General features: G+C 32.7%; 2 protein-coding genes across 2 annotated transcripts in view; both read left to right on the forward strand.

Moving 5' to 3' along the window:
- Positions 1–435: 435 nt before the first annotated feature.
- Positions 436–3,143, forward strand: LOC112520444 (carotenoid cleavage dioxygenase 8 homolog B, chloroplastic-like). The gene is made up of 6 exons (XM_025128836.1): positions 436–732; positions 1,240–1,983; positions 2,087–2,280; positions 2,518–2,707; positions 2,802–2,904; positions 2,998–3,143. The coding sequence occupies exons 1-6, from the start codon at positions 436–438 to the stop codon at positions 3,141–3,143; spliced, it is 1,674 nt and encodes a 557-aa protein (XP_024984604.1).
- Positions 3,144–10,368: 7,225 nt separating this feature from the next.
- Positions 10,369–14,780, forward strand: part of LOC112519547 (protein unc-13 homolog) — a 6,334-nt gene continuing 1,922 nt past the window's right edge. The window contains exons 1-3 of the mRNA XM_025127740.1: positions 10,369–10,920; positions 13,027–13,893; positions 14,121–14,576. Of these exons, the coding sequence (XP_024983508.1) occupies positions 10,369–10,920; positions 13,027–13,893; positions 14,121–14,576 (1,875 nt within the window). The remainder of the gene's footprint in view (positions 10,921–13,026; positions 13,894–14,120; positions 14,577–14,780) is intronic.

A 14,780-nucleotide genomic window follows, 5' to 3' on the forward strand; every position in this document is an offset into this window, starting at 1 on the left:
ATACATGCATATACTTAACTATTCACCGAACCCGTTTTTCGATACAATAATACGTGCATAGAATATAAACATACAAATATATCGACAAGTCAAAAAGAAATAACGAATATTACGATTAAAATATTAAAGACTTGTACCAATAACACCAAACGATAAACCAATAATTATACATAAACCAAGGATGAGGATAACAAAATTTAAAATTTTATATCGAGATTTTCTCTTATTTATCGAAGCAATTTTGTTGTCATCTCCATATTTAATTTTTATATTTGTGCTTATTCACTTTAACCTCTTTCATAATGCTGTCCACTAGTTAAAAAGAACTTAATCATATTAGATACCAAGAGCTTGTAGACATAGGTACCAAAGTGTCCTATATATACCCCCTCTCATACCAACATATTGTATAGCCTTCCTATCTAGCAAACCACTATGGCTTCCTCCCTTTCATTTTCAACCACCGGAAACTATGGTTCACGGTCATGCATGCCGGTTTCCGGCCACGGTAGTGATGGTTGTACCTTTGGGCAAGCTAGTTTCCCGAAGAGAAGTAAGAGTAGGGAGTTAAGTATTGTAAGTGTGGCAACTCATTTGCCGGCGATTGTTCTACCACCATCAGTATCACGGAAGGAGGTGGCAAAGGAGCGGAAACTGGTGGCGTGGACTAGCGTCCGGCATGAACGGTGGGAAGGGGAGCTTGTGGTGGAAGGAGATATACCACAATGGCTGGTATGTGTTTGCGTTTATCTGTCAAAATTTGAATCATGATGCACCGATTGATTTATATATATGCATTTTATTAGTGCACCACTTTCACACACATATATGATGTTATTTCAATGATAATACATACATTTTTTCTATATTTAATGGTCTTAATGAAAAAGATCACTAAAAAGACATAACGTTACTATTGATATCGTTTTTTTTAAATTTAAATATCGGGATTTTCATGATTACTAATGAAACCAAATCTTTGTATCGTATTTTGAATCTTATATTTATGATTTATTATAAAGTTCGTTGGTCTGAATCTTGTATTTATGGATGACTTAATGAAGCAATCATATCTTAACGAGTTTATAATAATCTTAACTTGCCAAATATCTTCTAAGAGATTCCTGTTTTTTCTGAGACAACATTTTTATAATGGTTGCCACCAGTTCATTTGTCGTTCTTTGTGTATGCTACTTTCATTATTTAATGGTTTAATTTTTGATTTTCACACCCATGCAGAACGGGACCTACTTGAGGAATGGACCAGGACTGTGGCACATCGGAGACTACGACTTCCGCCACCTCTTCGACGGCTACGCCACCATCGTCCGCCTCTGTTTTGAGAACGGCCACCTCATGATGGGTCACCGCCAGATCGAATCCGATGCATATAAAGCTGCAAGAAAAAGCAATAAACTTTGTTACCGAGAATTTTCTGAAGTCCCTAAGTATGACAACTTCCTAGCATATATAGGAGACTTGGCCAAATTATTCTCGGGGGCGTCGCTAACTGATAATGCCAATACTGGCGTTGTTATGTTAGGGGACGGCCGAGTGGTTTGTCTCACTGAGACAATTAAAGGGTCGATTGTGATCGACCCGAGTAACTTGGATACGTTAGGGAAGTTTGAGTATAGTGACTCGTTGGGTGGATTGGTCCACTCGGCGCACCCTATAGTGACTGACTCGGAATTTTTGACGTTGTTGCCGGATTTGTTGAACCCTGGTTATGTGGTGGCAAGGATGGAACCGGGTACTAATGAAAGGAAGGTGATTGGTCGGGTTGATTGTCGTGGTGGTCCATCACCGGGGTGGGTCCATTCGTTCCCCGTGACCGAACATTATGTGATTGTGCCTGAAATGCCATTGAGGTATTGTGCACAAAATCTTTTAAGGGCTGAACCCACACCATTATACAAGTTTGAGTGGCATCCTGAGTCCAAAGGATATATGCATGTCATGTGCAAAGCTAGTGGCAAATTGGTAAGCATTTCCTATACAAAAATATAATGTTTGAGGTGAAGTTTTTGCTTTTGTTATGGCAATAATTGTCTGAAATAACTCGTATTTGTCGTAAAAATTGAAGGTCGCAAGCGTCGAAGTTCCTCTATTTGTGACATTTCACTTCATCAACGCGTACGAAGAGAAAGATGAAGATGGGAGGGTGATTGGAGTTATAGCCGATTGTTGTGAACATAATGCCGACACAACCATCCTTGACAAGCTCAGGCTTCAAAATCTCCGATCATGGTCTGGGAAGGACGTTCTTCCCGATGCTAGGTACATACGTTTACCAAATAGATTTATCCTTTAGCGAATCCTTTTACAATCGAAGATCAAATGCTTTAAGTATATAATATTTATATACGTCAAACTCATACACATTTCTTTGACGAGACTTGAAACCTTGACTTTTAAACATGTTTGAATCTAACAGGAACCCAAGTACCAAGTACCTAAAATATCTGCTTTTAGTGTTATAGCAAGTTTAATAATCATATATATGCAAAATTGCAGGGTTGGGCGATTTAGAATACCATTCGATGGGAGTCCAAATGGAGAACTGATAGACGCTCTAAACCCCGATGAACATGGAAGGGGGATGGATATGTGTAGCATCAATCCGGCTTATTTAGGCAAGAAATACAGATACGCTTACGCTTGTGGCGCTCAACGCCCTTGTAACTTCCCCAACACCCTCACTAAGGTAAAAGTTCTCATCGAATTTTGCTTCTTCTATGCTCTTAACAGTTTGAACAAATTCGATGGTATTAACCTATTTTCGCATGTTAAATTTACAGATAGACTTAGAAGAGAAGAAAGCGAAGAACTGGCATGATGAAGGTGCAGTCCCATCTGAACCTTTTTTTGTCGCACGCCCTGGTGCAACAAGAGAAGATGATGGTAAGTCACCATAATCCAAATCAACTTAAAACCATGATAAAAAGTCATTAAATTGGCCTTTTTCTATGCCCTTACTAACATTCATACGAACAGGAGTTGTGATTTCAATGATAAGTGACAAGAATGGTGAAGGGTACGCGCTAATATTAGACGCGTCAACATTTGAAGAAATTGCAAGAGCAAAGTTCCCTTACGGGCTTCCATATGGACTTCACGGATGTTGGGTTCCCAAGTCTTAAAAGGTCGACGTCGGAATTAATAAAATACGTATCAAAATAGACGTTTTTATACATCCGATTCGCCTAAATCATAGGTATACCTTGTTCAAAAGGGGCAATAGTTTGGTGTACATAATATCCATATATATATGTGTGTGTATATATATGTTATAAAGGGAACATGTAACATGTTTGTATATATTAGTTTTCTTGTATCATAATGAATGCAAAATACATTGTATATACAATACTATGAAAGTGTATATATATATACATATTCTGTATCTAGTATTCTTTTAATCTAATGATGGTTAGCAATGTAACATGAGTTGGGTTGTTCACGTTACTCAATCTAGTTACTTCAACTAAAAAATCTTAATCTATACTATATTATAAGTCATTTAACAAAAATTCTTAAAAACCATATTTTATGCACGAAATACTTTTATTGATGCATATTAAAATTTAAGATTACAAGTAAATTGTGCATAAGTACAACTTATTAGAGCTTTAATTCATATTTAAATTCGTGTAACTAATTGCAGATAAATATAATCAAATATTGGATAAACATCTCATTTTAAATATAAAAAAATCTAACATATAATTAAGATAATCATTGAGTTCTAACAGAATAATTAGTTATTATCTTTATAAAAAAATTATATTATTAAACCTAAATTAAATTATAATTAAAAAAATTGAATTAAGAAAATTATACCAAAACATAAAAACTTTTAAAAAGATTAATTTGATATATATCTTTTTAAAAAAATTTATGATATTTTCAAGTTTATATTTTATTCAAAAATAAAATAAAAACATTATCGCTTTTTTCAAAACTACATAAAACCGTATTATATCGATATAAAAAATGAATAAAACAAAAGACTGAAATCAAGATATATCTCGATGCATTGCACGAGTACCCTTCTAGTTTATTCAAAAAATTATAATATATAACTCAACTCGATTTTTTATGGTTGGATTGAGTTGAATTCATCTGGTTTTAAAAGGATGGTTAAACTAAAATATAAAACCTTAAAACAAAAAAAGTATTTACTAGTTAATTGTTTAACATCTCAAACTATTACAATCAATCTTAATAGAAAATGAAAGGTTTAAATAGATTTAGACATGATTTGAATTTTGGAATTGGTCTCTGGGGTTGATTTGGTCTATCCCTCACCAAACCCTAATATTTTGATTTGTAGATTTTAGATATGAATTAAGTTTCAAGCTCATTCAAGTCAAATTGTTTGACCAATTTTTTGAGTTAAAATATATCGTTAGATTTATGTGCACAGTGTATACTGCACCTCTAACTACTTATTATAAGAACATGATAAAAGACGATAGATCGAATGTGAGTTAAGGTAAGAAGCGTAAAAATATATCTGAATCATTAATCATCTTTAATCTCAAATCCATTTATGAATCTTTTTTGATATGGAGATCTATGTGATGAAACTCGATGTATCTCATCCTAATATTACATCTAAAGGTGAAAATCACTTCCTATGCTTCTCATTTTTAACTCACATTCTCACTTAAACTCAACTCCATGATCAAATTCTTATTATCCATTAAAAACATATATTATTTTATAGCAAGTAGAAGGATATAATTAAGTCTAGTTTTTAATATTGCAACTGTACATTACTATTAAAATAATATTAAAAACGTATCCGCACAATACAGTAAGATAAATTTTAGTTATAATGTTTCTTTTTATAATTATGGTGTTAGAAAAATGATAATATTTTTATAATTGAATTTGAAGACCCATACTTTTTTTTATCAATGTTAATATCAAATTAATAATTTAAAAGTTTTCGTTTTTTATATTATCTTTTTAGTTCAATTTTTTAGTATAAGTTAATTTAGTTTTGGGCAAATTGCATGAAAAAGTAACTTACTTTCACTTGATTCATATTTTGGGTAACATACTTTTAAAACTTCCATTTTGGTACCTAAAATGTAAAGTTTTAAATATTTAAGTACTCGGGTAACCCAGTGAAGACTAATTTTAGACTAAAAAAAGACTAATTTTAGATTAAAAAAATCCACGTCACTGACTAGGTCAACAAATAATACCGAGTTGGATACCACATCACTCGCCACGTCAGTATGATAATCAGTTAATACTTCAACCAGTTACACGGGTACTTAAATGTTTAAAACTTTGCATCTTACGTACCAAAATGAAAGTTTTGAAAGTACGTTACCCAAAATAGGAATCAAGTGAAAGTACGTTACTTTTTCATGCAATTTGCCCTTTTAGTTTTAATAACAAAGTAATTTATTTTAGGTTCAATAATAATGTTTTTTATAAAAATGATTTTTAGTTCAATCTTTTTATTATAATTTATTTTAGGTTTAATGATATAATTTTTTTTATAAAGATAATAATTAAACATTTTGTTATAACTTAATGATTATCTAAATTATATTTTAGATTATTTATATTTAAAATGAGATATTTATCTTATATTTTGATTATGTTTATCAATTAATTATATGAATTGATCAACATATAGCTTTAAAAAATTATACTCGTACACCATTCACTTGTAATATTGAATTTTAAATAATTTATATTATTAATCAGTACTTCTTTAAAAAAAGGTTTTAAATTTTTTAATCCAAAATGCATAATTCAATATATTTTCACATTTAATCAATAACTAAATATATAATTTTTGATAACCAATAGAAAAACACTCACATGTATTTTTCACATAATATAATAGAATGTTGCGTAACATGATGACAGGAGGAGGATGGCATTTTTGTCATTTTAGCGGTCGATGAACTGGTGAGCTGTCCTTTTCATCCAACTGTCGTTTTCCGTAACCACCTCAAATTATTATCGGGAGTCGATTTCGTTAATCATTTAACAAAATTAATATATGAATCTTAATTATTAATTCTTTCAAAATCACGTTTCTTAGTAAAAGTGTTTAAAGTTTAATCAATAAATATGATGATTTACATATACACTAGTTTAACCAAATTGATTGGTTTCCGATGAGAAGGAGAATTCAGGAGAGAAGCATAAGAAAAGATCTCTACCTTTGAATGCACATTAGGATTAGACGCATCAGATCAGTCACCGTATCAAGCACGATTCATGAGTGTGTTTAAGATTAAAGGTAATCAAGGGTCTAGATCTTTTATTACGCTTCTCATCTTAACTCTACTTCTCACACACGATACTCCACCTTAACCAAATTAGGTGCTTAAGTATCTTTATATGGTCTCTTGTATTGGGTAAGAGTCTTTTATCCGCTAAGAGTTGAATTGGTTACCAAAACTTCTTGTTAGTCCAACCGTGAATGTTGGTTGAGTAAAAGACTTTGGGGCTTGAAATACCAATGCAAAATTGGTCAACGTTTATCAGATAAAGATCATCATCCTGACTTACCACTACAACAAAGTTGAGTTTATAGGACGCCACCAATAACTAATCGTCTTAATAGACCATTTTATATAACATAATTTATAGGACCAAAAAATTAAGTGTCATATCTAAAGACGTTATAATAAGTTCATAGGACACTATTGGACGTCGTAACAAGTTTATTAGGACACTTTTATAAAAAAAATCATCTTAGCTATTTCATAAGACAATTTATTTTAAACTTTCTTGTAAGTTTAAATGATTTTTTTTTGCTCTAATACCATATAGCAAGAGAGGGTAATTTGGGTAATTTTTTTAATATTAGGAAAATGAAACTGATTACAACTACTTATACAAAGGAAATGAAAAGCTAACTCAAGCTATTACAACCTAACCCTAATTAAAACAGATGGTTAACAATCAACAACTAATAACACCCAACTTGCCAACTTCCAAAATGTAGAAAGACAATATTGTCCCTTGTAGAAGGACTTATGCCATGCTTATGGATATTGAAAGGGACATCAAAAAATTTAATATATTTGTTGGTCTTAACTGGAAATATGTTAAAAAATAATCAAAACATCGTATTTTAGTTGATACTTCTTCATACATATTGTTATAATAGAAATTTTCTAAACCTTCTGGGATTGGCTTAATCGTCAATAAGAATAAGCTTTTTGGGATTTTTCTTATGAATCCTACAAGGTCACTCGGAGTTTTCCTAGCTGTTTTTCAAGATCCATAGGATTAGTCGAGATGCATACAAGTTAGCCCGAATACCTAAGATTAATAAAAAAAATGGGAATTTTTATATTACCTAACATGAAATACTTAATTGGTAAACAAACGTTCTCTAGACAACACTTACAAAACTGTTTATTTTAGATGGCGCTTACTAACAACTGTTAGTAAACAACTCCTAAATCTAATTAGCGAAACTATTGGAGGTGATTAAAATTGTCGATTGTTATGAAAAGATATATATGCTATATATTTGATGGAATTAAGGAAATGTATTATAATATCATAAATAGAGAAAAACATATTGTAAATATGTAAGCAAAACTTAAGTATTTGATATATAGATATAGGGGAGGGATGAAATGCAAACCAAACTATTTGTATAAACTGTGAAAACCGTAGATTTCATTGTTTTTTCATTGAATTTTTTTTATGGAATTGTTTTATATGACGAAATTGTTTCAAATAATTCATTTCATGATGAAAACGTTTGATATATTCTTGTTTTTATGTAAAAATTAAATTGTTTCATCTATTTATCATTGTGATAAAATTTGTTTAATGAAATTAGTAGAATGAAGATGACAATGTCCATAATTATTTGAAACAATTTCATCATATTAAATAATTTTATGAAGAAGTTACATTAAAATAAACGATGAAATCGACGGTTTTTATGATTTGTAGATATGACTTGGTTTGCAAAATATCCCTCCATATATAAGAGAATGACCAAATCATATGTAATATCACGTACAAAATCACATGTGATTCACATGACCTTGCCATGTGACCTTGCCACGCGGCCATAAGGTCGTCCACACACATTTTTTGTCGTTATTGTAAAATCACATCCAATTTTGTACATAAATAAGCCATTCTCTTATTTTTTTACAAATAAGTATCATTCTCGTATGAACCTACATCTCTATATATAAAGGGAATAGTTCAAACTAGAATACCTTCATTTTACAAGAACGCGAAAGGTAAACATAAGGTAAGCATGTGATGCTAAATCAGAGACACGTACGACCTTTGGCCTGACCTAGGTTGCGTACCTAGTCGTCCGTACACCACTGGTTCCCTTATCACATGTTTTTTTAAACAGAAAGCATAACCTTAATAACAACTAGCAAACAAGGAGTATCATCACATGTGATAAGGGCCTTACTGATGTGATACTAAATCAAAGACACAAACAACCTTTGATGTGACATAAGTCGTAGACATCCTTCGCACACCACAAAGTTCTCTCATTTATATTATTACATATAATAAGAGTGTTCTTACGTTTACGTAAAATAAACACATGTACTTATTTAAACCTCGATCTATATATCTATATATATAAACAATATGATTTAATTAAATGTTAGATGTATATAAATTGGCAAACGAAAATTAGTCCATGTGCACACATGTAGATAACAACTTTAATTTAAATAATATATTATGCTTATAAATATTAAATATTAATTCAAATGATGGTGTCATGTGCAAGCAATTCGTATGTCGACGGTCGATATATTTTTTTAAATAATTTATCAAAATAATATATAAATCCAATACTTGAATTTAAAAACTTGTTGACTTAATTACTATGACACACTTCAAATATTTTTCATAAAATAAAACCGAAAAACTTATAAAAATCAGTATTTTATATTAATTGTTAATTAGTAAAACTTAAAATAAATATTCTTATAAAATATATAAAAAAAATAAAAATAAATAAATAAATAAATAATAAATATTAACATGGGTTGTGTTGTGGTGGTGGTCACCCCATGCCAATCATCCAACGTATCTCTTCTGTACTCCAGCTTGCTTTTCTTTGCGTTGGCGTCTACATGAAGGTTTATATACAATACGCCCAATGTCTCTTTTTGTCCTTTTCCTCATTCATAATAAATTTTTTTTTTAATTTAAATTAATCATTAAAATCACATTTCTTATATATAAAATACTCATTAAATACAAATACAATAATTGACAAATGAATGAAAGTGACTTTTGTCTAAATACAAGACAGATTTTGGGTTTGACCTACTGCATGCGCTAGTCTTAGCTATTGAGTGAGTACAAAAATAACATTTTATGTTTGGTGTCATTGGAATTGTGTTTCGTGTGGAACCGGTTAGAGTTGCCGATAATCAACTTTTTGTCCAAATAAGGTAGAAAATTAACTAGTACAAATGAGTATGAACAATCATTTTATAAAATTTATGTAATAAAGACTAACACAGAGATCTTAACACATGATAATTATGTCAAAACCATAAAAAAAATGTTTTGAACTGGTTTTGATGGTTGATGAACTAAACATCATACAATTAGTGTTTTTCCAGTATTTCATTCCCAAAAAAATATAATGTAATAGCAAACAATACACAAAACAATGACGTATTGACATTTCTAACACGAAGAAACATAACATTACGACGGCTTAAACGCATAACATGATAATGGTTGGTTAATATAGGTATCTGAAGTATGACATTTTTCGACCAATTTAACAACAAAATACATTTAATACAACAAAAACAATATAACAAAACATTAAACTATAGTCACTTAATAAAAATAAATGATCACAAACTTCGTCCAAACTAATCTCATGATAAGTCATAGCTATAAACAGTTAAACAAATTGCATGAAAAAGTAACGTACTTTAACTTGATTTATATTCTGGTTAACATATTCTTAAAACTTTTATTTTGGTATTTAAGATGTAAAGTTTTAAACATTTAAATATCTGAGTTTGTTATTACATCACCCACCACATCAACATGATAATTTTGTTGCATATTTTTAAAAACTCATCAAAACGATATTATATTTCAAACCTATTTTTCTTGATTCCTAAAAAGTAGTATGAAGATTAATTCAAAAACAAGTTTACATGGTCAAAACCGAAATGTATAAAAAAGTGGAATTTGATTATGAAAAAGATTTAAATATAAAATTTTAAAATAAAAATACTACCAAAAAAAAAAAAAAAAAATTCAAAAAATCATCATCATCATCATCTCACCTCCCCCTTTCCCTTTACTCTTCCGATTCCACTCCGTCTTCTTCTCTCTCTCTCTCTCTCTTCAATGGCGTCTCTCTTCAGTAGAGAAAGGATTCTCGGCCAATCCAAGAGAGACTCCGCCGGCTCCGCCATGAATGGAACCACCAACAGCTTCCGCTTCACCTCTGCCGCCGCCGCCGCACCCACCACTTTAGATCCATTACCATCTCCATTTGGTGACCTCACACCAACTCTATCTTCTACCGACCTCCGTGAAACGGCCTACGAGATCTTTGTTGCAGTTTGTCGTACATCCACTGGAAAAGCCCTCAGTTACACTTCCAGCAACGCATCAGCGTATACTCCTGATCGATCTTCGCAGTCGCCATCACTATCGGGCTCACCGTCGCAGAGATCGATCACTTCTGCTGCCGCGTCTAAGATGAAGAAGGCGCTGGGACTCCGATCTAGTTCGAGTGCCGGTAGTCCAGGCTCGGCTGGCTCCGGTACGGGGTCCGGTGGGAAGGGTAAGAAAACGGTGATGACGATAGGAGAGCTAATGAGGATTCAGATGAAGATTTCTGAGGCTGCCGATTCCAGAATTCGAAGGGCATTGTTAAGAATTTCTGCTGGTCAGGTATGATTGTGTGTGATTCGTGTATTTCATAAAAAAAATCAGGGTTTCAATTTTAGATGCTTAGATTTCGTGATGTGATTTGCTGGCTTGAATTATATCCTAATATTCTTCTGTTTCAAAAAGAAAAAAAACGCTTTTCACTTTGCAAGATTGAATGAATTAATTCAAGTTCAAAGTTATGTATTCTGATGTTTTTGAAAGAAAAACCATTACTACGTTATAGGATTGCATAATTTAGCTGCTAAATTACCAACAAAATTCTCATCACTTTTATGGAATTTACCATGTTTGACAATAAATCCAAAATTTAGCTGTTCTTTTTGGGGGATGTAAGGGGTTTTTAATGCTCTGGTGCCTTTATTGGTGTTGAAAAATGAGATTTTTGTGGTAGAATTTAGAAAAACGACAATTTGTTTACAACCCATGTTTGATTACGTCTTCCATTAATACTACTAGAGAGGATAGGGATAATATGACAATAGCAAGGCGGTAAAATGGCTGTTGTTGACTTGTCTATCAAAACCATGTGGTCTTGTTGAATATGATACACATTCAAACATCTAATAAGATTGTGGTTTTGTAGATATAATAAAGTCTAGTGATCAGATAAAAATGTCAATATATTTTCAATCAACAACTTCATAATCATATCAACTAGACAATTCTTATCCAACCTTGGTCAAATTAACTAACATAAATGATCAATTTGGGTTAAGAGGACTAGAGGAAAGATGGAGAAAATGCTAATAATTTCAATAAATTTTATTGTCTAGACAGAAGTGATGTAATTGATATGATCATGAAGATACGAGTATGTAATTAGAAAAACTATGAAAGTACGCTGACTATTTTATCTATTTTTCCTAGTAATTACTATTTTTTCTGGAAGAAGAGATACACTCTGATCTCTGAGTTCAAACCTCAAATGTTTTCAAATTTTAGTATTGATTTTGATTTTGCTACAAACTTGACACTAACAAGCTCTTGTTTTTGAAGTTCTACATGGTTCTTATAAAAAAAATAAAAGAATTCGTGTCAAGTTTACAATTGCAAATTATACCTTTTGATCTCAAAAGTCAAATTCATGTGAACATAATATCCATGAAAGTCTGCTTCAAGTTTACCCCTTACATTCTAAGTTTTGTTGATCAGGCCACGGGAGTAAACAGTCTCTAGTTCTTTAGCAATACACTGTGGTTCTTGATCTCAAAGCTTTGATATCCATCATTGATTTAAACTTGTTATATCAGTATTAAGTTGTTGAAAATGTTAAGACCCTTTTATGCATTTGTAGTTTATATTACATGGAACTGAAGTTAAAAATAGTGGCAAGTATAACTCCCAACACAATCTGTATTGCTTCCTTTGATGCTTAATGTAGGTTGCCTTCTTAAACTTCAATTGTTATCCTCTATGTCTAAGGGGCTGTTTGGTTGGTTTTCCATTAAGTGATGTATGGATAAAGTTGTCTGTTTGGATTAATCTGTCTGTATAAATTTGGAAGGTTTTTGTTTGGGAGAGATTTTTTCATAGATGGAATGAGTGTGTTTTTAATTGGGAGGGTGGGTCTGAAAAAACTTGGCTTTCGGCATCAGGCTCCTCCCTAGAAGCTTACTAAATAAGCCACTTTCTGTATCACTAAGCCAGTAAGCCACTACCAAACAGTCATATATAGCTGACTGAATAAGCTGTGAGTTCCATTAATCTCATTAAGCTGCTAATAAACAGACCCTAAGCTGTCCAGAATCTCTTTCAGACCGTGACACTTTGGGGCTAGTTATACTTATTTATTGAACCTTAATGCTCTAAAGCCAGAAGTGCACGTTTTATAACGTCTCTCCAAAATGGTCTTTGTTGATTTGATCCTTTTTGTCCTCTTGGTTTTTTGTTGACTTTTTTCATAATCTCATAATAGTGACAATCTCACTTAGCTAGATGTTCAAACTTATATCATCATATATGCTAAATGTCAATGTCAAAATGAATATATTTATATTTGGTAATGGTGTCTCGTGAGTGCATTGTTTTTGTCTAGAATTGCCTCGAATGCGTATTATTTCTTCCAAATGTATATATTCTGAGCGTCGCTATATTTACTGGTAACAGGTTGGGAGGCGAGTTGAGTTGATGGTTCTTCCACTAGAGCTGTTGCAGCAGTTCAAAGCTTCAGATTTTACTGACCACCAAGAGTATGACATGTGGCAGAAGAGAAACTTGAAAATGTTGGAGGCTGGACTTCTTCTACACCCTCATGTACCACTTGGAAACTCCAACACTGCTTCTCAGAGGTTGCGACAAATTATTCATGGTGCATTGGACAAGCCAATCGAGACTGGAAGGAACAACGAGCCCATGCAAGTCCTACGTAGTGCTGTTATGTCCCTTGCCAACAGGTCGTCTGATGGATTGTCAGAATCATGCCATTGGGCAGACGGGTTTCCTCTGAATCTCCGACTCTATGAGATCCTTCTAGAAACCTGCTTTGATGCTAATGATGAATCATCTATTATAGAGGAAGTTGATGAGCTCATGGAACTTATAAAGAAAACATGGGGAATTCTGGGCATAAACCAAATGCTTCATAACATATGCTTTTCCTGGGTCCTATTTAATCGTTTTGTTGGAACTGGACAAGTAGATAATGATCTGCTTTATGCTGCTGATTGTCAGCTAGTAGAAGTCGCAAAAGATGCAAAGACAACCAAGGATCCAGCATATGCTAAAATCTTGAGTTCTACACTCACTTCGATACTGGGTTGGGCCGAAAAAAGACTTCTTGCTTATCACGACACATTTGATAAAGAAAATGTTAATTCTATGCAAAGCATTGTTTCTCTAGGGGTATCAGCAGCTAAAATCTTGGTAGAAGATATATCTAACGAGTATCGTCGCAGAAGGAAAAACGATGTTGATGTGGCTCGAAGTAGGACTGATACATACATCAGGTCATCACTCCGCACTGCTTTTGCTCAGGCAAGTTATTTTTGCAGCTATATTGTGTGGATTGTTTAGATGTCATATTTGTAGTCAAACAAAAATCATGCCAAAATTTCTTGCAACAGCCAAAACTTTTCATGAGCATCCCCCCGTTTTGCTGATATGAAAGCATATTCACATTGTGTTTGTATCTCTGAAGTAAAATTGATCTTATGCTTTACTGGAGTTCTTAATATTTTGGAATTTGGTGTGCCAATATGCAGATAATGGAGAAGGCAGATTCAAGCAGGAGGGCATCACGAAACCAGCCAAACCCACTTCCTGTCCTTGCTATTCTTGCAAAAGATGTTGGTGAACTAGCTAACAAAGAAAAGAAAATGTTCAGTCCTATACTAAAAAGATGGCATCCTCTTGCTGCTGGTGTGGCTGTTGCCACTCTTCATGTTTGTTATGGGAATGAGCTAAAGCAATTTATTTCGGGTATAACTGAGTTAACGCCAGATGCAGTGCAAGTTTTAAGAGCTGCAGATAAGTTAGAGAAAGATCTTGTGCAAATAGCAGTCGAAGACTCTGTCGACAGTGATGATGGTGGGAAGGCAATCATTCGTGAAATGCCACCATTTGAAGCTGAAGCTGCAATAGCCAACTTAGTTAAAGGTTGGACTAAGATGAGACTAGACAGGCTGAAGGAGTGGGTAGACAGAAATCTCCAGCAAGAGGTAGGTCTATTAGATTGGATTTCTTTTAGTAAAATCTGCATATCTCGTATGCATTTGATCCTTCTAAAACCTTTTATATACATGCCTACTATCTAGACTTTTGATGTTTTTCAACCTTAGACCAAAAAGTAGAAAAAACTTGAAAAATCTAACAAGATTGAAACCATGCTACATCATCCTCACCCTTCTTTGACCTATTCAAAC

This window comes from Cynara cardunculus (assembly GCF_001531365.2).
Source record: "Cynara cardunculus var. scolymus isolate 2C chromosome LG 10, CcrdV1, whole genome shotgun sequence".
NCBI classification, from domain to species: domain Eukaryota; kingdom Viridiplantae; phylum Streptophyta; class Magnoliopsida; order Asterales; family Asteraceae; genus Cynara; species Cynara cardunculus.

Bases quoted from the DNA above. Each gene is read 5' to 3' on its own strand.
- LOC112520444 (XM_025128836.1), top strand. From the start codon at position 436: ATGGCTTCCTCCCTTTCATTTTCAACCACCGGAAACTATGGTTCACGG. The intron at 2,281-2,517 runs GTACATACGTTT...GCAAAATTGCAG, and splicing joins GACGTTCTTCCCGATGCTAG to GGTTGGGCGATTTAGAATAC. The intron at 2,708-2,801 runs GTAAAAGTTCTC...TTAAATTTACAG, and splicing joins TCCCCAACACCCTCACTAAG to ATAGACTTAGAAGAGAAGAA.